At 37.1% G+C, this 23,926-nt stretch overlaps 2 protein-coding genes across 5 annotated transcripts in view; one reads left to right on the plus strand and one right to left on the minus strand.

The window, feature by feature from the left end:
- Positions 1-18,958, minus strand: part of METTL25 (methyltransferase like 25) — a 31,265-nt gene extending 12,307 nt beyond the window's left edge. For 2 of the 3 annotated variants that reach the window (XR_004255736.1, XM_032221256.1), the window contains exons 1-6: positions 18,560-18,958; positions 17,086-17,244; positions 15,989-16,095; positions 11,141-11,779; positions 9,049-9,193; positions 2,918-3,012 (exon numbers count right to left, since the gene is read on the minus strand). Coding sequence is in view for 2 of the 3 variants with exons in the window: in XM_032221256.1 (XP_032077147.1) it covers positions 2,918-3,012; positions 9,049-9,193; positions 11,141-11,779; positions 15,989-16,095; positions 17,086-17,244; positions 18,560-18,848 (1,434 nt within the window). In the remaining variant the exon portion in view is untranslated. The remainder of the gene's footprint in view (positions 1-2,917; positions 3,013-9,048; positions 9,194-11,140; positions 11,780-15,988; positions 16,096-17,085; positions 17,245-18,559) is intronic. The other variant, XM_032221255.1, reaches the window with a different exon arrangement.
- Positions 18,959-18,971: 13 nt separating this feature from the next.
- Positions 18,972-23,566, plus strand: CCDC59 (coiled-coil domain containing 59). Of its 2 annotated transcripts, none has more exons than XM_032221258.1 (4): positions 18,972-19,239; positions 20,194-20,416; positions 21,581-21,680; positions 22,941-23,566. In XM_032221258.1, exons 1-4 carry the CDS (start codon positions 19,101-19,103, stop codon positions 23,100-23,102), a joined length of 624 nt encoding a protein of 207 aa, XP_032077149.1. In that variant the 5' UTR covers positions 18,972-19,100; the 3' UTR covers positions 23,103-23,566. The 2 variants fall into 2 exon arrangements, with proteins under 2 accessions (XP_032077149.1, XP_032077148.1); XM_032221257.1 differs by lacking the exon at positions 22,941-23,566 and adding an exon at positions 21,180-21,292 and having other exon boundaries at positions 21,581-21,673.
- Positions 23,567-23,926: the final 360 nt, after the last annotated feature.

Consider the following 23,926-nt stretch of genomic DNA (forward strand, 5'->3'; position numbering starts at 1 on the left):
AAGACTTAAGAACTATTTAGGACTGTTTTCCAAAATATGGTTCACAGCCTGGTTTCAGTGCTTGTAAAAAAAAAATCTGGTCCTTAGAAAATATATCTACAACTACTCTCTTTCTCTCCAACCCGAGTGCTGCAGCCACAATCTTGCAACCACTCTCTTCAGAGAAAAGGAACTTTTGGACGGAGTTGGTTTAAAGCTTAAAACCATGTTTTATGCATATATAAAAACCTACTGGCGATTTTCTGCATGTGTAATATGGTAACAAAGTCAACAGAAGAGCTGTAGTCCCTAACTATAACTATTTGGGGAAAGTTATTTTAGGAGATAATTAGTAGGTATCTTAGCCAATCAAAATAACTTGACTGTATTTAAAATTCTATGGGTATGATTTTTGCCTTCTTTATTACATTTTCCTTTTTTCTCAATATATTATTTTATATATCTTTAGCTTTGGCTTAGTTAGTTAAATAAGGAGATTTCTCATTAAAATACTACCCACATAAATTAGCAGCTTCTCTTGTATTTCAGAATTGCCACATGGCTTATTATACATTTTAGGATTTTTGGTTATTCAAAGGCAAGTTCCTTTCTGTTCTCAGGTAGACTGAAGGAGATGTCCTTGTTGGAAGCGGTAACAATATTTCAATCAAACAGAATAGTTCTGCTTTAACTAATGACTACCAATGATAATTATGAGATACTTTTAGAAGAAGTCTGCCAGTGTGATTTTAAACCAACCCTAATTCTAGCTATAAAAATGTATAACTGAAATAGCAATAGTACTTCGACTTATATACCTCTCCATAGTGCTTTACAGCACTCTCTGAGAAGTTTACAAGTCAGCATATGTCCCCCAGAAATCTGGGCCCTAATTTAACTGAATTCGGAAGGATGGCTGGCTGAAATTAGGATTAAATTCCAAGCTGTGGGCAGAGTTTAGAAAATTCCGTTTCTATCAATATAAATATTAGGTGATGTAAATTTTTTCACAAATGAAGTATTTTTTAAATACATTTTCTTTGGCCATGTTCTTCCCTTCAATTATCCATATGAAATATGCTAAGAAGATCTGGGATGGTCTCAAGGCAACTACATTGATCCTTTGAGCAGTATAGATGCTTCACAACTTTGAAAATGGATGTGTGTATGTGTGTGTGTGTGTGTTTAATTTTCTTTACTGAATGATTTGCAGTCCTTCCTGGTAAATATTTGCCAAATATGGCACTGTCTATGTCAAACAGAGATATCTTACCTAGCTTGGGAAAACCTCCGAATTTTAAAGATGCTAAGAATAAAAAAAGAAAAAAAGAAAAAACTCTAGAAAAGGATATACTTTAAGAAAAACTAAGAACACTGAGATATGTAGAAACTGAGAACAGAGAACATGAATAAAAAAAACTTTTACCAGATCCATAGAATTACTTTAAACAATAAGTAAATTTTGTGTTCCAAGACTTTTTGTTCAGTTTTTAGATAGGAATTGTTTGAGGAACACTCCAGAACCCTTCAAATACTAATGCTGACAGGAGGTGCTATTCATGCATTGCATGAATCAATAATAGTTCAATTATCTGCCAAAAGAAGTCAGAGCTGAAGAACTGTCTTCAGAGAAAAACCAGAAAGTACAGTTGCCTCTTGAAAAAACATCTTTGGGATAACCATGACCTGGATGACTGAGAATCTCCATAGACATTCTGCCAAAAGAATAATTTATTACATTACTAAACATATATTCCACATAAAGAAATATGGAATTATCCTACTATATTGCTATTATTAGTTATATATTTTTATTGTGTAAATACAAGGTCAATGATAACATGGTATCTCTAAAAGCACATCCAATATAAAAAAAATGTAGAAGAGAACAATGCGATGGGAGGAGAAAAGGAATGTATCTTTATTCTGATCAGGCTGCTGAAGGGGAAAAAAAAGCTAAGTGCAAAGAAAGCAACAGCCGCTTGAATGCACTTGCTGGAATTATGAAAACGGAGGCAGAGGATGAGCAAGTCAAAGGGGCAAAGATTGAAGTATATAAGAGGATCACACAAGGATTAAATAAGCATTTGGTTCATAGGAAAGATGTTTCAAGACAGGGTAGTATTGCAATCAGAAGCAGCAAAGCAAACCTAATCTCTGATTTGTTTAACATTCTGCTACCCCATTATGATTTATAGTTAGCTTTTGTGAAAATGCTAATGAGTCATATGAATTTGAATCTAACTAGGGAGAGGATTTAAGTGTCAGAAGAACAGACGCTCAAAATAAATTTGTTTGAAAATCTGAATGCATTTCATGGCTTGTCACCATGCTATGATAATGTAAGGTGCAAATGAATACATAGTACATATTAAAAAAAATTCAGCTGTGTCCAGTGAGCAACACAATAGTCAATTGCATGTAGCCTAGCATATTTACCAAACCCCTTTATAATTTATAGAGTTCTCTATCTGGTGCAAACCCAGAAAGTAGGATGAAGTAAACTATGGTTATCTAATTATCGGGTAACCACATTATGGATATATAGAGCTGTTCTATGAAAAAGATACCAGAGATCTCATCCTGCACTGAAAAGACCATCTTAGTCACTATGTAGGTATTAGAACCAGTAAAGACTAATGAAATTGGCAAATGTACTGCATTTTTACTGAATTTTTCCTTAATTCTCTTCTTTTATATTAGCATTTCTCCTCTAAACTTAATAAAATATGGATTCAACTCAATCAGTTTTGGTTCTTTTTTACCAGTGTCCATTGTTTCAATATTACAGAGACACAATATGCATTTTTTTAAAAACAAATGATCACTATTTTTGTTAATTGATACACCATGATCTATATTATTCAACACATCCTGAATTCTGTTCCAAAGCTATGAATTTGCAAGTCAAACAGAAGCAGAAAAAAGGAATCCATACCAAACAGGCAGCCATTCTAGCATTTCGACCACAGAACCATCCCTCTTCTTTCAAATAGCGTCCCAAAGGGAAACCCCATATTCCCCGAGTCCCTTCTGCAGAAAAAAGTAAAACAATTACATTGTTTCATCTTGTACATATGAATCCATGAATCCTTTAATGAACACCTATGTCTGTGTTCAAATCACGTAACCATAAAAAGCAATGACATTTTATGTTAATGAACTGTGAAAATGCAATTCTTGCAAGGAGTTTAACAATCTGTGATATTTAATCTGGGTTAATTAAAGAATGGTAGCTATTTACAATATGGTTTAAAATATGGGTGTAAGAATGCAAGTTAAACTGATTAACACAACATAGCATGTTAATAAAGATTATTTTAAAGCTATTTAAATAACTTGTTTATTTCAAATTTATTAAAGCTACCCAAGTTCGATAAATTTGGATTTAACAGTCTGAACAAAATCATTTCAATTAGAAGTTACATTTTAAAAGTGTGTGTGCGCGCACGAACACACACACACACACACACACACACACACACACACACACATATGTATGTGTGTAAATTCCTTTCTTACCCCTATGGGTGGTATGTATGTTCCTCAATTTAGGTTCTGTACTAGAGGCTTGAGAGTTTGTGGGTTCTGTGCAGCACTTAGTTGTATCTAGCACTGCACTCTTTTGGACAACTCTGATGTCGTTCCTGGGATCTGTTGAAGCCACTCTCCCAGTTTAGAAGTCACCACCCTGAGTGCCCCTACCATTATTGGGACCACTTTTGTGTTTACTTTCCACATTCTCTCTAGTTCCTCCTTCAGGCCCTGGTATTTCTCCATCATCTCATACTCCTTTTTGCTGTTGTTGCTGTCTGTTGGCATAGCTACATCTATCACCACTGCTGAATTCTGATTTATTCCCATCATATCTGGTTGATTGGCTAGTACCTACCTGTCAGTCAGGATCTTAACCCTGTAATTCTCTACAACCTTCTATGGCATCTCAAGTAAGTAAGTAAGTAAGTAAGTAAGTAAGTAAGTAAGTAAGTAAGTAAGTAAATCTTTGACCGTAATAAAGATTTACTTACTCTGTGGCGTCTCTCATCTGGAGTTGGGACGCTCTAGCCCATATACTGTGCAGAAATTTCTCATGAGACAAGAGAGCCTGTCAGTCTGTCTATCTGTCTGTCTATCGATCTATTGTGTTTCCCTGGAAATACAACCTACTCAGAAAGTAAGTCCTACACGTGTGCCCAATATAAGCCCTATCCCCCAAAATAAGCCCTAACTAAGACCCCACCCACTCCGGGGTGCACGGGTAAAAATTAAGCTAGGGTGGGTATGGGGGAGTGGAGCTGTCCTACTACTTACCTTCGGATCATTTTAGCCAGGCCTCACACACCTCGGCCCATTTCTTTTTCTGCAGCCAGCAAGGCTTTCCTGAAGGCCTCTGTAGCCAATATCAGAGCTCTGGATCGATCCGGAGCTCGGTTATTGGAAGAGACTTTCAGCCTTGCTAGCCTTGCAGAAGTAGTTCTTGAAGGCCTCTGATAGCAAAAAAGAGGCCAAGGGCGAAGCACGCGAGTGAGGTGAGTTAGGGGACAACATCCCCCTTTGAAAATAAGACCTGGTGCCTTCTTTGGTGGCAAAAAAATACAAGACAGGGTCTTATTTTTGGAGAAACATGGTATCTATCTATTTTTTTACTGAATTAAATCCTTCGGGTAGAGAATTATTTTTAAATTCAGCACATTATTCAAAATAATGGTAAATTAAATTAATAAAAAGAATATCTATTTTCTTTTTATCACCATACTTATGCTAGCAAACAGGAAGGGATACGTAACTTAACTTGAACATGTGAAATATTTCTTCTTGTTGCTTTACTTCAGCCTAGTAAGGTACATATATCATACACTGTGGCAAAAATCCTTGTTCACCTCACAGGTTGGGATCACTAATAATGATTTCTTTCTATTTCAATGTTGCATAAAGACAGCCATTTGTGTTATACACAAATACACACTATACACCAGTGGTTCCCAAACTTTTTCAGTCCACCGCCCCCTTGGTGCTACAAACTGATCCTCAGTGCCCCCCACCCAGTGGTGGAATTCAATTTTTTACTACCGGCTCTGTGGGCGTGGCTTGGTGGGCGTGGCTGGGGGGTCATGTGACTGGGCGGTTTGCACGATGAAAGGAAGATAGTAACAGTAAAATTCAAAACTGTAACAATTAATTGTATATTTATTCAAAATCCAATTTAAAAACCTTTTTAGTTAATATTAATTCAACAAAATTGTTGAACATGATCCAGTGATACCAGGTTTTCAAAGTCTGATAGTCATTTATCAAGAACCTTAGTAACTAGTAACTTAGTAAACTCAGTAAAATTTAGTAACTACTTCACTGTTCAGTAAATTCTTAATGTAATGGATGGGCTTGATGAAGGGATATCGGTTTCCCAATGTCTGGTTTTAAGTCACTTAGCAGGAGTCTTAAATCACCACGTTAAGTAATCTGGAGTTGATTTCTTTGCTTGGAGAGACGTTGGATGACCACACTGAAGCCACGTTCCACCAAATATGATGTTGGAAATGCAACAAGGAGCTTCGTAACCACTGTCCATAGTGCAGGATAGCAATCAGAAATTTATTTCTGTAACCAAAACTCTTGGTAGGATTTCTTAAACTTTGGCTTCAGCTCAATGTCATTTTGCAGCTCTATGAGTTGTTCCTCCACTATCCCATCTTCCTTAGTATCTGAAAATGGATTTATCACCCAATCTGGAATTTCCATCAAAAAAAGATCCTGATATCACTCAGACATCTAAGTCTTAGAATGTCAGAGAAACAACTTTAGCTGGATAGTCACATCCCTGCAATAACATCATTGTAATTTTTAGTTTCATTAATTTCCACAATATCAACACTAGCTTTGCTACTAACCCCTTCCAAACCAGCTGCATAGTCTTTAAGATTTGGTGGTCTAAATATCAAAAACAGTTGACTCACATCACACATCTAAGCAAAACTAAGGTACAATCTATTTTTCTTTTTTTTTAAAAAAAATCTCAATTTTAAGATTTGTATTACTGTTTTTATCCAGTTTCCATCCAAAAATGGCAAGAAACTCTGGTGTCATTTTTTAAAGCAACCATGGACAGATAATTGCTCTACTTGCCTTAATATTATTGGCTGTGCTAACCAAGAGGTGCTCTGGTCATTGTAACCCTGCTGCAAAATTTATGTGTGCACACATAAATCCACACAAAGGCATACAATATAATCTTATCTCCTTCAGATTACCAATTATTTTGCACGACACAGACATTCTGCCTTTAAATGCTTACGTAGTTTCAATGGCTAAACTTCTGCTCACCGAACCAACTAGTCAAAACCAGTAATTCCGCAAGGAGAGAGGATGGGAATGGGGATATTTCAAAAACTAAACACATATCCTAAAAGAAAATCCACCCGCAACCAGCATTGAGTGAAGCTTTTATAAGCTTTAGAATAAATGAGCCGGAAGGAACCTTGGAGGTCTTCTGGTCCAGCCCCCTGTTCAAGCAGGAGAACCTATACCAGAGGTCTTCAAACTTGGCAACTTTAAGACTTGTGGACTTCAACTCCCAGAATTCTCCAGACAGCTATGGACTTCAACTCCCAGCTATGCTGGCTGGAGAATTGTGGGAGTTGAAGTCCACAAGTTTTAAAGTTGCCAAGTTTGGGGACTCCTGACCTATACTATAGTAGTATATACATATAGTATACTATACCTATATCAAAGAAAGCTCCCATGAGTTTAACAACACCCATATTTCCAAGGTTAGAAACGGAAGATTGCAATGCGAGCTCCCACCTGCTGGTAATCCAAACCTCCCTAACCAAAATCCACACCACCAAAAGGGAGAGACCGCACTTCCGCTCATCACCCCCTCCCTCCAGTTACTTTTACCCAGCAGCGTCTCCATGCAAAGGAAAAGGATGGCACGAAATCTGTGACCGTTTTTTAAACCAGTGGCAAAGAGCTCTCTTGCAAGTTCAAATAGAATTCGATTGGTGGGGGTTTTCCCCCCCCTAACAACACCGTGCACAATTTCCCGCCCACTGACTGTTTAAAAAAAACCTTTTCACAAGCCAAGCTGGTCGGTTAAGTGGTGTTGGGGGGCGGGTGATTGAAGCAGTGCGAACCCCTCTCCTGGGAGGTGATTGGAGGGGAGGGTGGTGATGTTGCTTAAAGGGAAACCCGCAGTTATTTCCAGGTTTGTTTAGGTAATTTCGTCCTTCTGCCTGCGCCGATGGGCTTTAAACAGTCCATCTTCCACTCGGCAAGTTTCTCCTTTCCACCTGAGAATTAGCTAAGGGGAAGCTACCAATGTAGGGGCGACGCCCTCTGCAGCCAACATAATACACAATCTTTTTTTTCCCTCACCCTCTTAACGCCCCCCCCCGCTGCCCCCTTTGCCTCTTAGCACCCCCCTAAGTCACCCCACCGCCCCCCAGGGGATGGTACTGCCCACTTTGGGAACCACTGCTATACACTATAACAATGTGTAAATACCCAGCCAGTTGTAATTTATTACACAAATCATAGTAAAGTAAAATACAAACTGACATAAAAATTATGGCCAAACAGGAAACAACCTAGACTGTCCTTCATGGGTTATTTTGCACACAAGCCTCCAACATGGATTTGATGGATAGATATTTAATAGCTATTTTGATGGAAGAAATCAGTGAAGGAGAAATTGCTTTTAAATCACAGCAGGGTACAGCATGTAAACATTGTAGAAAAAAACTGGATTGCATCGTGTGACATAGTAAGCTAAATTTAATTCACACTTGTGAGTCTAGGCTATTATCTTTAAGAAGCAATAATAAAAATTCTGTTTAGCCTGTACTAATCTCTATTTAACACATGTACAAACTCTTTCAGAAATACACAAATATAAATATAGGTTTTAAATATGAAAACAGGTGTTGTAGTTTTACCTCAAAGACGGAAAATCCTTCATTAAAATACTGTATATTTCTTATAAAGTGAAATTACTAGAATATGCCCTCTACATGGGCTGTCCCGAAGATTACTTGGTAGCTGCAGCTTGTCCAGAATGCAGTAGTAGTAGGGCAGATGCCTCAATGTGCTCATATTACACCTGTGCTCTATGAGCTGCACTATTCTCATTGTGAGGTGTCCTTGGTGATTAGCATTCATGACATTACCTAGTTTGGGTAATGAAATGTTTGTAACAAAACAACCAAGTTCAGAGAGCACTGAGGACCCCTCATTTCAAATACTCCTTTATTGCTTTCCATTGTCTTTTGGGTGGAATTAAGGTGTAGATTGTCATCTATAAAACCCACCATGGTATATAGCCAGTTTGTTTGTTGGGCTACCTGTTCTCAGCTGTTTGTAACATTCTCTAGATCAAAGAAAGAGGTGTCTGTTGCAGATCCTTTCAACTAAAAAATGTGGACATTTTGAACTTTTCGTATTTTACACCATAGAAAAACATGAAAAAATGTATTCCAAAATGTATACATATTCCCAAATTTTTCTGTACTTTCTGTAATACACACACACACACACACACATTATCTCTGAACCTTGTAAACCTCTGTACATGCCTTTACATCTATGTTGACCAACTGCTCATGTTTTAAACTAGTCTGGATGAGATATTTGCAACTATAATATTCTACCACTAACTTTAAAATGTCACATTCTGAAGTTGAATTGTTATATAAAGGAAATTTTGTAAGCAGCAACGTTTCCAGAGACATATATGCATAAGTTACCATATGTATATGTTACCATATGTATTATCCTGAGGTTGTTCTCTGTATATTGCCAAGGGCATTCATTCTTTAAGAGGATGGAATTGAAATAATAATGAACAAACACATTTTTTTACTGAGGTGTAAGTAAAAACAGATGTCTCCATAGCTACATAAAGTGTTTTGCATTAATACAACCATTACAAAACTGAAAAAAGAATCCCAAACAGGAAAACCACAGGGCATTCAGAAGTGACTTCTCCACAAAGCATAAAAACAGCAAAAATGATTCAATGACAGGAAAAATGACAAGCATTTATTAATTCCATATGCCCTTAAAAAGACTTACCTTCATGCATTTCATGTTCCTCTGAAAGCAAATGGTAGCAACATCCCACACTGCAAACTGCCTTGATTTCAGGTACAACATTAAACAGTCTCAATGTGCTTGGAGCAAGATCACCACAGGTATGCAGACCCACAAGTACACAGTCCTAGGAAACAAAACACAATTCAAACCAGGCTATGAGGGTTAGATGAACACATATGTTAATAATTATCATTGTATACATCATAACAATCTTGGACTGAGACAGGAAAATTATGAAATCTAGAAAAATTCTAGTTCCATGAGCTTAAGGCAAGTTATATTACTATTAATTTCTCTTTCATCCGGGGGTGTAAAATAATGGAAAATTAAAAGTCCTTGGCAATCCTCTAACATAGTAATGGGAAGATGGTCTATTGACAGGATAACAGCAGAGTTTGGAAGAAATCTGAATTAGGCAAGTCTGACTATAGAAATCATTCTCCCCCCCCCCCTATACTGAACAGAGGGATTGCTTTAAAAAGTGGAGAGGGGAGTCATTTCTCCTGTTCCTGACCTGTTTCCCTCCTCCCTACAACTTGTAGAGCAGAGATTGAAGAGGAAGGGATTACAAGAGAATAAGCAGGCACACAAGGGGGTATACACCAGGCTTTTTGCATAACAAACTTATAGCTTCCAGACCCACAAAGCTTTTGATATGTATTTCCCATTTGTGTGTCTGACTCTTTTGAATTCCCTTTTTCTCCAATGAATGCAAATATAAACAATAATTTCCTTCCTTGCTGGAGTGAGTGTTCTAAAAGGCCAAGGGGTGAGAAAAAGGAAAGTACAAACACAGTCACATTTACAATTTAGCAACTTTCATTTAACAACAGACATACCAGTCCCAGTTGTAATTGCTAAATGAAGATACCTGCATTACTTTTTATATAGAGTTTCACTCCATCTTAAATGCATGTTTTACAAACTAAAACTTGATAATCTAAAACTATTAGATTTGCATATAGCATGGAAGAATGTGATAGAACAAAAAGTTCTCCTGATGATAGAAAGTTTTAGCTGGCAGAGAGAAACTAGCTATAGTCTGTTGAGTTCTATTAATTACCCTGTTTCCCTGAAAATAAGACCTATCAGGATAATAAGACCGATTGGGCTTTTAAGTGCATGTGCCATAATAAGCCCTCCCCCGAAAATAAGCCCTCCTCAAAAATATTGCAACACAGCAGCAGCCATGAGGTGACCATGCTTGCTACTTCCTGCACCTCAAAAATAATAAGAACTCTCCAAAAATAAGACTAAGCGCTTATTTCGGGGGTCAAAAGAAAATAAGACCCTGTCTTATTTTCAGGGAAACATGGTAGGTGGTAATGTATTTTTTGATTTTGTACCTATTTTTCCAAATACTGCTAAGTTGACTTCACAATATGTTTAAAACACAAGAATCTGAAGCAAGGGATTTGCTATACACAATTTTTGCAAACATAGCAGTAGGAAAATGTGTTTGATACATTCACTGTTTGATTACATATCTTAATTTGCAATTTTTTTGTCATGATAAATTGAATTGCATTCAAGTGTTACCTCTTCCTATTGTCTCCCTCTCCCTATTTCATACATAATTAAATTAGAATAATCTATACAGGATTTAATTGTGTATGCATTGTGTATATGGGGCTACAGTTATTATTAATATGAAATAATTAAAGTTTGTATGAACATATTTCCAACAAAACTTTCTGGCAAAAAATGTAAATCATATCTCATGAACTTGGAATATTGTAACCGAGCTGGTTACCAAGTGCCCAAAATGCAATTATGTGACTGCAAGGATGGGGAGGGAGTGCCAGCATCAGAACTGGTTGTAAGTACATTTTGGGAATTCTGTCATAACTTCAAATTGCCTCAAGTGCCCAATTGTTATAACACATATAGCATATCATATAATATAATAATGTAATTGTAATGTTATACATAACCATGCCACATTTGTATTCCTGTAAATACATGTTATTTTATATCTACTCTAACCTCTCACAGAAAAGCAGTTTTAATTCAATATTTTTCAATTCAGACTCCGAAATCAGATTAAAAAGTTGAAATAAGAATAAATAACCTCCAGATCTCCAACAATATCACGTAGCTCTGTTTCTGCAGTTATAAACGATGTCAACGGAGAATAAATGTTGGCCTCTTTTGACCGGCTGGCTTTGGCTTTCAAAGAAGCCGCCTTCCTTTGTTCTTTCTCTTCTTCACAGAGCTCTCTGCAATTATTTCTGGATGAACAATTTACTTCTACCGCATCGGTAGGCAGAATATCTAGAAATGCATTTTCTGGTATATTGTTCTCAATGAGTTGCACCCGAACCTCAGGCTTGAGTTCATACTGATTTTTAGTAATCCCTATATTAGGATCTGGGCTAATTTCAGCTGATTCAGTACCAAGAGCATCTGAAACAGCCACTTGGACTTGGCTCTGAAGACTTTTATTAGTTTTTAACCAAGTTTCACTGGTCTTTGCGTTATATTTCTCCTTATCTTGTTCTGCACTTTTCTTGGCTTCTTTCAATGTCTGATCTCTGACATTTGCTTCTGCATGTCTTTGATAGGCTGTCCAGTGTTTTTTTAATTTCCTGTTTCTTTCATTAGCTCCATGGGTGTTTGTATTTGAAGAATCAATTCCATAAACCTTTAGATCATATTGCAATGACAAGAAAGAGCTCAGGTAACCTTTTCCAGAACCCAGGTCAATTACCTAGAATGTAAATAATAAGAATTTTTTTTTAAGTAGCAGATACCCCTTCTAAAACTTAGCGTAAATTTACCATGAAAATTATAAGAAAAAAAGTACAATTATTTTTAACAGATGGCAATGTTTGGATGATAAGACTTTATATTAATAAACTATAAATTAGCCCCCTGCATTCATATTTTTGATCCATTTTTGCATTTTATGGAAACAAGCCAACAACATAAACTACAGAATCTTGTTTATCTGACCATGGGAAATGATAGTCAATGGCGAGAAATGGAAATGGAAGCCAAATTAGGCTTCATATGTGGGCATGGATCAAAAACTCTGTTGATCATTTTTGTGGAAGACCTGCAACATGACTAGATGAATAGAGGTATCCTTCTGGACTGATCACAGATATTGGATGTTAAAGGTACTTATGTTATAGTAGTTCCATTTCTTGTTGCATCGATGCTTATAATACTAGGGGTGGGAGGCAAGGAGACTGAGCTTCTGGTCACTCTAACAGATGAGTTTTTATTCCATGATTTTAATATCTATATAAAACCATAGGAAGAGATCATCCATCAGTTAGGGATAGGTAACCATCAGCAGGAAGATGACACTCGGTTGAATTTTTCCACTACCTGACCTATGAGGCTATGAGTGACTGGATGAAATAAAAAATAAAATAATCCAAACAAGATGAACTGATTTTTTTTCACAAAACCATCTTTCTCTTCCTTTAGATGGGATCTCTCTTCCCCTGAAAAAGTATGTTTGTAACCTAAAGGTTCTTCTGAACTCAAAGAGTTCCTTCTTGAACAGCAAGCGAAAAGTGTGACTAGGAATATCTTTCCCCACTTTTTGGTGACTATCATTGGATGCTCTTTTCATCTCATGTTTGGATTGCTGTAATGCATTTTATGTTGAACTGCTTCAGCAAGATATTCAAAAATTAAAATTAATGGAGAATGCAAAAGCTAATTCAGTAATTAAGAGCTGTTTCAGACAGATTATCATCTGTATTGTGGACACCACACTGGCCAGAAATAAATTTCTGGGTACATATCAAAGTGCTGGTTAAGTATTTTATCATTTGAATTTTTATCTGCAGGATCATCTCCTCCAAATGGAATCTGCCCATTCTGTACACGAGCCCCCCCTCCAAAAAAAGCATAGTCAAAATCCAGTCCCAATGTGCAGCTAGAGAGATAAGAGTTTAAAACTGGCCTTGATCGCTGTCCCAGCCCTCTGTTACAGCTTGTTCCTAAGGTCAAATTGGGCCCTTCTCTTTTAAAGTTTTGCAAATTAGTAAAGACAATTTTCTGTTGAACATGTGGATGGAATATACTGAGTTTGTGATCTCCTGGGCAAATTTTGGATTTTTTAAAAGTCTAGTTTTGTGGTCCAAATCTGGTAGCACTACTGAAGTTTTATTTTAGAAACAAAGGGCTGAGAAAATAGAGAAACCTCATATGCCTTTTAACAAGTACTTTCTTGTTAAAATAGGCATAAAATCCCCCCAAAATACTATTATCTCCAACAGACAAAATAAATTTTATGATGTAGGTACCAACGGTGATTTTGTATATTTTTGCTACATTCAGCTCTTAAAAATGATTAAAGTATTGATCAATTTCAGAGCAAAAAAAAAAATAAACATAAAATTTTATTGCAGACTATTTCTTGTTTCATTTTTATTATTAAAGCTTGTGTTTTAAAAAATTTTAACTGAAGAATCTTGATCGACCCAGATTGAATCTTGCAATATTATCCTGGGACATGTATATTTGCTTTTATTATTAAAAAAATCTGTGGATTGGTCAACAAGAAGCCTGTTAATAAAGCATTTTTACAAATTCCAACATACTAGGCATGACTGGGATGTAGATGAGAAACATATCAGAGCTGACAATTTGTGAAATATGAGATGACTAACATCCTCAACATTTCCATGGCCTATCATGAGCTGACCTTTAAAATGGAGCAAACTGATGTGCATCAGATTGACATGCGGCTTGTTCTACCCCAATTCCAGGCTATATAAATAATCTCTGGATATGATTGGATTCACTCAAGCCAAATGTATTCTCCCTTCTTTCTATATATCTTGTATATTAAAATGAGCTTTATGCTTCTTAGCCTGCTATGACTGCACATTATTAAGCCTAGGTCTAGAGGCATTTCCTTTCTTCTTGTTATGTGCCATATCCGTCATCGGATGTTGGCGATCATGTTAGCGACCCTATTTTTATCAACAGCCACACAAAAAAGTGCTGCTGAGTTTTGTCCAAATCAGTCCCTTAGATTTTGAAGCCCTGGTGATTTTCTTCTGCCTGGACCCCATTTGCCTTCAATCTTTCCCTGGAGGCTTATGTGAAGTATGTCATATTTTTCTGAGTGTCGCATCATGTGCTCAAAATATTCTAATTTCCTTTACCACAGGAATTATTCACGGACTTTTCTTCTGATTTCTTGCCATGTTTGTGCACACAACTAATTATCAGTCATTGCTTGATTTTAACTGCTTGGCTGCTAGGCAGAACCAACCAAGGACAATGTCAACCCATACATGCTTTCTTAACAATCAAGTCTCTGGTCCATCTAATATTTGGGCTCTGATATGCATCTTTGGTTGTAGAAAGACAAATTATTCTCCATCTCCTTTAAACATTCAGAACTACCACTGCATGCACAATACAGGGAGTTCTCGACTTACAACCACAATTGAGCCCAAAATTTATGTTGCTAAGTAAGACATTTGTTAAGTGAATTTTGCCCTATTTTACAACTTTTCTTGCCATATTTGTTAAGCAACTCATTGTGGTTGTTAAATTGGTAATAAGGTTGTTAAGTGAATCTTGCTTCCCCATTGACTTTGCTCATCAGAAAGTCACAAAAGGAGATCTCATGACTCTGGGACAATGCAACTGTCATAAATATGAGTCAGCTGCCAAGTGTCTGAATTTTGATCATGTAACCATGGACATGCTGAAATGGTCGTAAATGTGAAAAATGGCCATAAGTCGTTTATTTCAGTGCCATTGTAACTTCGAACAGTGACCCAACGAGCTGTTGTAAGTCGAGGACCACCTGTAGTGAGAAATACTTTACTAGTAAAGCCCCAGTGGATCTTATTCTAGGGAGGGTTTTTTTGCCACTTGGTAAAGATGGTTTTAATTTAACAAATCTTTCTTACATCCTAAATATTCTCCATTGTATTTGAAGCCTATTTTAACTGGGTCTCTGCTGATGTTCTTAAATGTGATTTGAAATGCTATGGAATATGTTCAGCAGGGCATATGCATAAGAAGAATGAAACATTATTTTTATCATGGTTTTTCCTCATCAGATGATTGGGTTATGGTGCATTTTAGACCTACCCAATTGTACTAAAGATGATTGCAGTCATCTTTCACAGAAACCAGAAAACCAGAGTAGTGCTATTAACTTTTATCATCGAAACAACATTGTACATTTCATATACCATTGTACAGTTTGAGTAGAAAGATAAAGCTAAGGATAGTATAAATCCTTTTGCTGAATTGGAAACTTTTAGAAAGCACCCTTGAGATTACTATTCCCATAAACAGTGTACTTCATTTTACAGATCAAAACTCTGTTTACATTTGGCATTTTCTTATAAGAAGGACTAAAAAAAACTAATATGAAGCTGCCCTTCCCAGTTTATTAAAACAAAAACAGTAATTAGTAAAACTAAAACAAATCATTCTGTGATCATTCAGTTATGACAAGGAATGAAAAAGATACTTTGATATCAATCTTTACATTTATAACCTTTGCAGGTCTGTAACGCAAAGAAAAGTGAAGCAAGGTCATCCATACAGACATGGTTTCAATTGGCAACCACGCTGCTGAATGACCAAGTTCCTGGCTCCAACTCTGGTTATTAAATTAGGACAACATATACCTACAAACACACTTATACTTACTCTTTATCTTAACTTCCTTCATAACCACAGAAAATTAAGCTAAATATAATTTTCTTTAGTTTAATTTAAATTCAATTCACATTTAATACAAATATATCCCATTTCTAGCTTCTGACTCTTTAATTGGGCTTTTTAAATGGAGAAAAGCAAACCTAGAACAAAGTCTAATTTGATATTATCATCTTCCTCAACAGGCAATAGTATCTCCTCTAGCACATCCAAGCCTTTGGAAGGAATTCAACCCCAAAGGGATAAAGTAATAAAAAATGCTTACCTGGTTTAAGCCATAATATTTTGCAATGCCATCTACTAAATCTGACATCAGTTTTACTTCATGTGATTTCTTATCATTCATAAAATTATCTGTTTTCATTTCTACCTCTGATCAAAAAGAAATACACATTTAGCTTAAGAGTTTGGGGAAACATGTATCACTAAAATATTGTCATCTTATTTACAAACTATGGCTATGCCCAATAAATACTGGTAAGTGAAAATGCTCTGAACCAATATCACAATATATTTGCTATGCAAGGGTTTCTGAGTTTGACTTTCTGACAAAAGTTTCCAAAGATCATGTCATGTTTAAACTCTATTTGTGAGCCAGTTCAGAGATAAAATTACATATCATCGCTTGATTTGCCTTTATATATTAGAACAATCAAACAGATGTCAAGTCATATAAATACCATAATGCTCCTTTTGTTCTATGTAAGAGAAGGTCATTGGAGGGACAGGAAGAAAACAGAGGGAAAGGAGGCAGAATGATTCAGGTACTGAGATTGTTCCCTCCCATTTGAAGTATATGCAAAATATTTCTGTATTTGCTTAGAGCAAGAATATTCAGGGAATACTGAATATTTTTGGGAAAAGGAAATTCTTTCCAAAATAAGGAAAACTGTTTCTTTAATCAGGCATTAAAACTACTTTACATGGAAACCCCAAGCTGGAAATCCATGTGATTCAGAAACAGCTCTTATTCTGTCTGTCTGTCTTTTTACAAATAACTCAAGGTGGCAAATATACTTAATACTCCTTCCTCCTCCTATTTTCCCCACAACAACCCTGTGAAGTGAATTGGGCTGAGAAAGAGTGACTGGCTCAAAGTCACTCAGCTCACTTTCATGGCTAAGGTGGGATTTGATTTGGGACAGTCAACATATTGCTCCGAACAATCTCTGTCCTCATTTTACCGACCTCAGAAGGATGGAAGGCTGAGTCAACCTTGACCCAGTGAGAATTGAATTGCTGGCAATTGGCAGAATCAGCCTGCAAAACTGCATTCTAACCACTGTGCCACCATGGCTCCTAATAAATGAATTTTAAGGAAAATGTTTTGCAGATATCAAAAACAATATAACATTAACTTACTTGGTTGCTGTTTTCTGTCCATTGCTTTGAGTATCTGCTCTAATGAGGTGCATACTCCAAGATGTGGCATGGAATAGTATTTAGCAGCTAGTACAAAAGCCTGGACATTAATCAGCCTCTGAGTATTTTTACAAAAAATGTTGTAAAATCCAGAGTTATCTGTGTGGAAAGAACAGGAAACCGGATGAAACAGGGCATCTCAAAGCAAAACTTTTCAATCAAGGTACCTGAAATAGGCTAATCTAAAGCATCTGTTCTGATTCTATAATTAAACCAAACATATTTTTCCTTTTGGATTCAACACACAGCAAAAACCTAATTTTTATAACACCTTCTAGAGTAAAACCGAATTGATAATGATCTCTTAATGATGTAGAAATGTTTTATTTTTCAGCTGTAAAAAGAGAAAAAGTGTTGATTTCAAGGATTAACATAAATCAATTAGATACAATTATCAATTCCATTCAGAGAATTCAAACTATCTCAGTAATATTTAAAACCCAAAATACTTTCCAGAAGCTTGGAAGAGCCGAAGATCAGTTCCTGAATTGCAAACAATACTAATATACTAAATAAAGCAGAGGCAGTATCATAAAGTGTTAGCTTTTATTTATGTGTATTATGTATTTCTTTTATTTTTTTACATCTCAAGGCAGGACACATAAAGCTGATTCCTATGGGAATGATGGGTAGGACTGACAACAAGCGACTCGGCCAAAGATTCCCTCCAACAGTGCCCAGAGGTCTGCCTCAGAAAGCGTCATTTTAAATACATCATCACTCTCTATTAAATGTACTATGTGGATAGCTTGTATTGCACGCTGGATTGAGGAAAAGGAAGTGTATGAATTAGTACTGAGGGGATACTGAAACTAAGCAGATCTAAAGGTGGAGAAAGAGGGAGGGAGAGGATGAGAGGAGAGAGAGAGAGAAAAAGAGGGATTGCCCATGGCAGGGGTCTCCAACCTTGGCAACTTTAAGACTTGTGGACTTCAACTCCCAGAATTCCTCAGCCAGCTTTGCCGCTCGGAATTCTGGGAATTGAAGTCCACAAGACTTAAAGTTGCCAAGATAGGAGACTCCTGGCCCAGGGAACCTCCTGAGTTCCCCAAAGCAATCTTTTTGAACCTGGGCAAATTCTGGTCCGCCTTTTATAGTTGCCACAGTTGAAAAAACACTGCACTAAAGGATGAACGTTGTTACCGCAGTAACATTTTCATCAAATCTTCGTAGACCAAGCGAGCACATCCTGACTCCAGGCGGTGAAGAAAGAAACGATGAAGGCGGCGGCAAATAGTTGGCAAGAGGCTGGACGGAGAAGAGCGGAGGGAAAGAAACCGAGAAGGAACGAGGCGACGCTCGTCTCTTCACGTTCTGACTCTACCTCGTCCCTGCACAGCGCGCTCCCTGAGAGCGCAGTCTTACTCGAAGAGCTCAAAGCAGCGCCGGCGGCTTTCCAGATGGTGGCTCTTACCGGCGACTTCCTCCAGGGGGCGCTGCGGAGTCGGCTCTTCCAGGAGATGCTGCAACCTGTCTCCGCTCAGCGCGCCCAGCACCGTCTCGGGAGGAAGAGCTACGAACTTCTCCCAGAGCCCCCGGGTGTAGAACTCCACCGTGTGGGACTGGCACAACGGAAGTCCCCACCGGAGGAACTCTGCGACTGCCCGTAGCCGCTCGGTTACGGTCTCCGCGGAAGGCTCCGGAGGCAAAGGGTAATTCTCTCGGGAGGCGGCCGGCGAGTGATCCCGACGACACCTCGACATGGTGAGCCCGGCACAGAAACCGCGAGCCAATCATCGAAGAGAAAACGCTGGGAAAGGAGTACCGATAGCTCAGCATCGATGGAGCTGGGTTTCGCATCTCCCCCCTCCCACTTTTCGTTCCAGGCAAAGTGAATCAAGTGCCGAGCAAAGCTATTTCTACATTGTTCCCAATCGGATTGTCCTGCTGCTGAAAAGAAGACGGTGACGCCTATTGATGACATAGGCAACGTGCGACAAAACCGAATAGATTGCATGATGGCGCCAGTTGGGAAGAATAGAGACTCACCGAGCTCCAATAGAAAAGGAGGAAAAGAAAAGGCTCCGGCTGGTCTGAGTCGGAAGCAGCCCCGGCGTTGGGACACTCATCAATTTAGGGGAAGCCTCCAGGAGGGTAAGAAGCTCGCCGCGTTGGACGAGACAAAGGGGAAAAGATGTTAAGGTTTCTCTCCAGTATGGTCTCTTCCTCTTTTACTTTTTTCCGTGACGCCACGCTAGGTAACAAAGGTAGCCGATCTTGACTTGGTCTCAAAGGGAAGCAGAAACAGGCCAGACTGTGAAATTAAGGACGCCTAACCTGGGAGAGGATATATCATTTCTGTATTTTTACTCTTGTGGCAAAAAAGTAATGTCAATACTTGGGAGATCATTTTATTAATACAAGACTAGCCTATTACAGTGAGCAGGTGACAGTGATTCGGTGATGTCTTGATCCCAATAAAGAGCAAGAACCACAAGGTTATATAAAATAGATAATTTTGAGTGAATGTGTGTGTATGTGCATGCAAAGAATCCCCATTACATTAAAAAAATCACTTTACTGATGAGGAAATTAATGAGGGAAAGAACAGCTATAGAGGAAGACAGTTATATCCTATTTGAAAAGGGACAAATATGATTTGGTTATCATATGTTAAATTTTATATGAGCTTTACTTCATATGACTCAACAGTTTTTATATATAACTTTGCCAGGAGTCCCCAACCCCTGATCCGCAACCAGTACACAAAGCTATATTTACGCAAGTGGCAGGCAAAACCATCCCCTTCTTCCTGCCCCTTCCCCCGCTGCCAGTCTGCAGAGCCAGAAAGTTGGGGACTGCTGACTTAGCTAAAGTTCTAATTGTTTGCTGACATTGAATTTACAGATGAAACAGATAAAGATGTATAGCAATATGTATCCTTGAATCTTGTCCCATCTCAAGGTGTACACTAACCAATTAATCACTATCAGATACAGACTGGTATAGTAACAGAATTTCAGTATTAAATATCAGATTGGTAAGTACATGTTATGAAAGAAATACATTCATTAAAAAGTAATTAATATGGATGTCCTATACTTTTAGGTCAAGGCTTTGCCATTTGGAGAAAACAAAAGATTCAACGTGCCTACAAAAAGTTACTTAAAAAGGAAAGACATGTGAATCCTCAGAAGAATGTTGGGTATACTGAAGATTATCCAGAACATCTGAAACATCTTTATTTAGCTGAAGAGGAAATGCTTCGGAAACAGCAGAAACCTAAACATAAACCAGTAGTACTTGAAGAGAAGGAGACTGTAACTTCAAAGTAAGAATGCTAGTGTTCTTAGTAGTAAAATGGTTTATTTATAGTAATGTTATTAAAAATTACAATTGCAACAATAAAAATCAATAGAAATAGAAAAGAAAGAAAAATAAGAATATACTAAAGAAAAATATATAAAGTAATGACTTCATCGCAACAAGTATAAACAATTTTAGTTACTCATCACTTCTTAAAATAAAATAAATCTTATTATAAAATGATTTTATTTTCAAATATACCATCTCTTACCTATAAACAAATCTTTAAAGCATTGTCATTCAGTTCTGATTTCAGCAAAAGTTTATTAAGGGTTGGCAGAGAGAACAACAGCTATTTTAATCTTGATCAAATAATTCAAGTTTATATTTCCTAGCAATCTTTTTCATTCTGAATTTGTAAGTGTTCTTTGTAAGAAATCCTTCTAGAGTATAACGTTTGAAATTTCATTCTATTATGTTGTTTTTAAAGAATTTAAAACAAATATTTTCCACAGAGAGGATTTGTATAAGTAATTCCAAAATCTTATTTCAAGTTTATCTGGATCCTTATAGTCTATTTGTAACTTTCCAAAATGATAGTTATAACCATTTCTGTGCTGCTTATTCAAAAAAAGTCATTAACTTATATTTAAAACTTCTGTTGCTAATTCTTGAAGGAAATTCACCCAGATTTGCTGATCCCAAAGTTCCTAATAGTTGAAAAGCAGTTAACAATTTGTAAAAATGATTAGAAAAAGAAGTACATAAATCCATTGATCTTTTAAAAGGTATCAACTGTGGTTTGAGCAAGATTCCCTCTTCTCCATGGAAACCTGCTATAGACTTTGGTCTCCTTGCAAGAAGCAATTGCCTAGAGTACTTGTGAGCAAGCTCCCAAGAGGTATTATAAAGAACCCGTCTATTTGCGGCTCTTCATCATTAGCTCTGCTTTTAGCAAGCCATTTTTACTTCACCATTTCTTCCCCAGAGGCTAATGATAAAATTATTTCTACTGCCATTCCCCAAAAAAGTTACAATGACTAAACAAGGTACTGGGTTGAAGCAAATAATAATCTAAGAATCTTTGCCATTCATCTGTTCTACAAGTTTTCAGTCATTGAATCAAAGAGAATATAGTTCTACTTAACCAAAGGCATATTTTAATTGCCAGTATTTTTGTTTAACACAGGAGCAATGTGATTCAGAGAAAATTTAAAGCAAAAACTTCAAACCAGAAAGCAAAAGCGGATTATGAAAAAATAAAGACTGAACGAAATGAGAAAAAAGAAGTATGTAACTTTTAAATAAAGTCATTGGTTTTAGGGCTATATATCTTGGTTTGCTGATCTCCCTTGAGTATTTTTTATATAGTCTTAAAAGCATATGTTTATGTTTCATAAGTTGTTAAAACTTACCGTAGTTTTCGGAGTATAAGACACATTTCCCCCCTATAAAAGGGTGAAAGTTTGAGTGCATCTTATACACCAAATGTAGCCCCGCCCACCCGCTGGCCCCCACTCTTTGGCCTCTTCCTCCCACAATTTTCCTCCTTGCAGCAATCCGTGAACAGCCTGTTTCCGTTTCAGCTTCTGCACAGCCTGGTTAGCACAAACAGATGATTGTCGGTTGGATCGGCCTCCCGACCATCAGCTGTTTCAGGCTGCAGGGATTGCAATTGCCTATTGCTGCCTCCGTGCAGTGCATTTTTGGCCTTTGCGCGCCCCGTTTTCAGCCCCCGCATGTCCTATTTTCCACTCATTCCGATCCCCACTGCCCGGAATGGGTGCAAAATGTGGCGCACGGAGGTCAAAAACGGGGCATGCAAGGGCTAAAAACGGGATGCGGAGGGCGAAAATGGGGCGCATGGAGGCGGCAATAGGCTATGGCAATCCCTGCACCCTGAAACAGCTGATCGTTGGGAGGCCCGACAATCAGCTATTTGTGCTGAAACTGAAATGGGCTATTTGCTGTTTGCTGCAAGGAGGAAAATTGCTGGAGACAGAGGCAAAAAAAATTTTCTTGTTTTTCTTCCCAAAAGCTAGATGCATCTTATACTTTGTAATTAGTAATTAGTAATTTAATAAATTTATATGCCACCCAATCCCGTAGGACTCCGGGCGGCTTACAGAAACAAGATAAAAGTTAAAAAGTTAAAAATAAAAAAGAGAAACAAATTTAAAAACAACACACCATACATTCTGTCTAGGTGGGGCTGGACCTTGTTCATGAAGTCAACTGCCCCAGGCCTGCCGGAATAGCCAGGTTTTAGTGGCTTTTCGGAAGTCCCGAGAGAGTGGGAAGGGTCCGGATCTCTACGGGTAGATCGTTCCACAGGTAGCATCTTATACTCTGAAAAATACGGTATGTCAACACTTGCATGCTCTGTCATGAGTAAAATGAGAATTCAGAATATATGCTGATAGATGCTGTTTTTTTGTTATATACAGTATATAGTTGCTAAGATTGATGTAGCATGCATAGTATGAAATAGCTGAAGGAATGAAATAAGTACATCTTAATGATTCTAGTTTGTTTGTTTTTTATTTCAGGCAGCCCAAAAAAGAAGAGAAGAAAGAGAGAAAGCTCAAAAGCTTTATAAACAGAAGAAAATGGAAACATACAAAATATTAAGTAAAAGGACTAGAAAAGGACAACCAAATCTAAATTTACAAATGGAATATCTACTTCAAAAAATTGAGGAAAAAGCATAATTTGTCATATTATTTTAAATTATAGACACGAAAAATGATAATATGCACTGGTTATGGACTTTTCTTTCTACAATGGCCTGCCTTTAAATTTTGTAGCGTCAACTCTTATTAAGGTTTATTATGTTATAATGCAAAATTAATGGGGATGCTAGATTCACTTAACAACCGTGTCACTGCTGTAACATTTATAGTGATTCACTTAACAACTGTAGCAAGAAAGGTCATTAAATGGAGCAAAATTAACAGAAATGTTGGGCTCCATTGTAGTAGTAAGTCGAGGACTACCTTTACAATTTCTAAGTGGGCATGCATAGAATTGCATTGCTGTTTTCAATACAACTGGTATTTGCTGTACTTTTTTCCCTCTTTTTGTTTTGCATACATTCAAAAATTCACTTTTAACTGACTATGAACAAAGTGTTCTTGCCATAACTTGATTAAAATTCAGAAATAGAGTTTGTAAATGTTTGCCAAATACAGTGTAATTATTACTATGATAAACCTGAGCATATAAACATATTTAGAGAAAAAATGCTTACTGAAATATAACAGGATAAATTTTTCAAAAACATAGGACTATATGGGTTTAATGGGAACTAGTTGGAATAGGGTAGGAAAATTTTGTGTATGTAATGTATATCTAGGTGTAGATAACATTCAACACTGAATATTATAAATGGTTTAGGAGTACCTTCAGCAACCAGATGCCTGCATACTAGTAGGTCAATACTATTAAATATTTCATAAGCAATCTTCACAGTACTAGCAGAGGCATTTTTCTAATAATTTGCTCAATAATTCTGTATTGCAATAATTTAACACAT

The sequence above is a fragment of the Thamnophis elegans genome, chromosome 7, assembly GCF_009769535.1.
Source record: "Thamnophis elegans isolate rThaEle1 chromosome 7, rThaEle1.pri, whole genome shotgun sequence".
Taxonomy (NCBI): domain Eukaryota; kingdom Metazoa; phylum Chordata; class Lepidosauria; order Squamata; family Colubridae; genus Thamnophis; species Thamnophis elegans.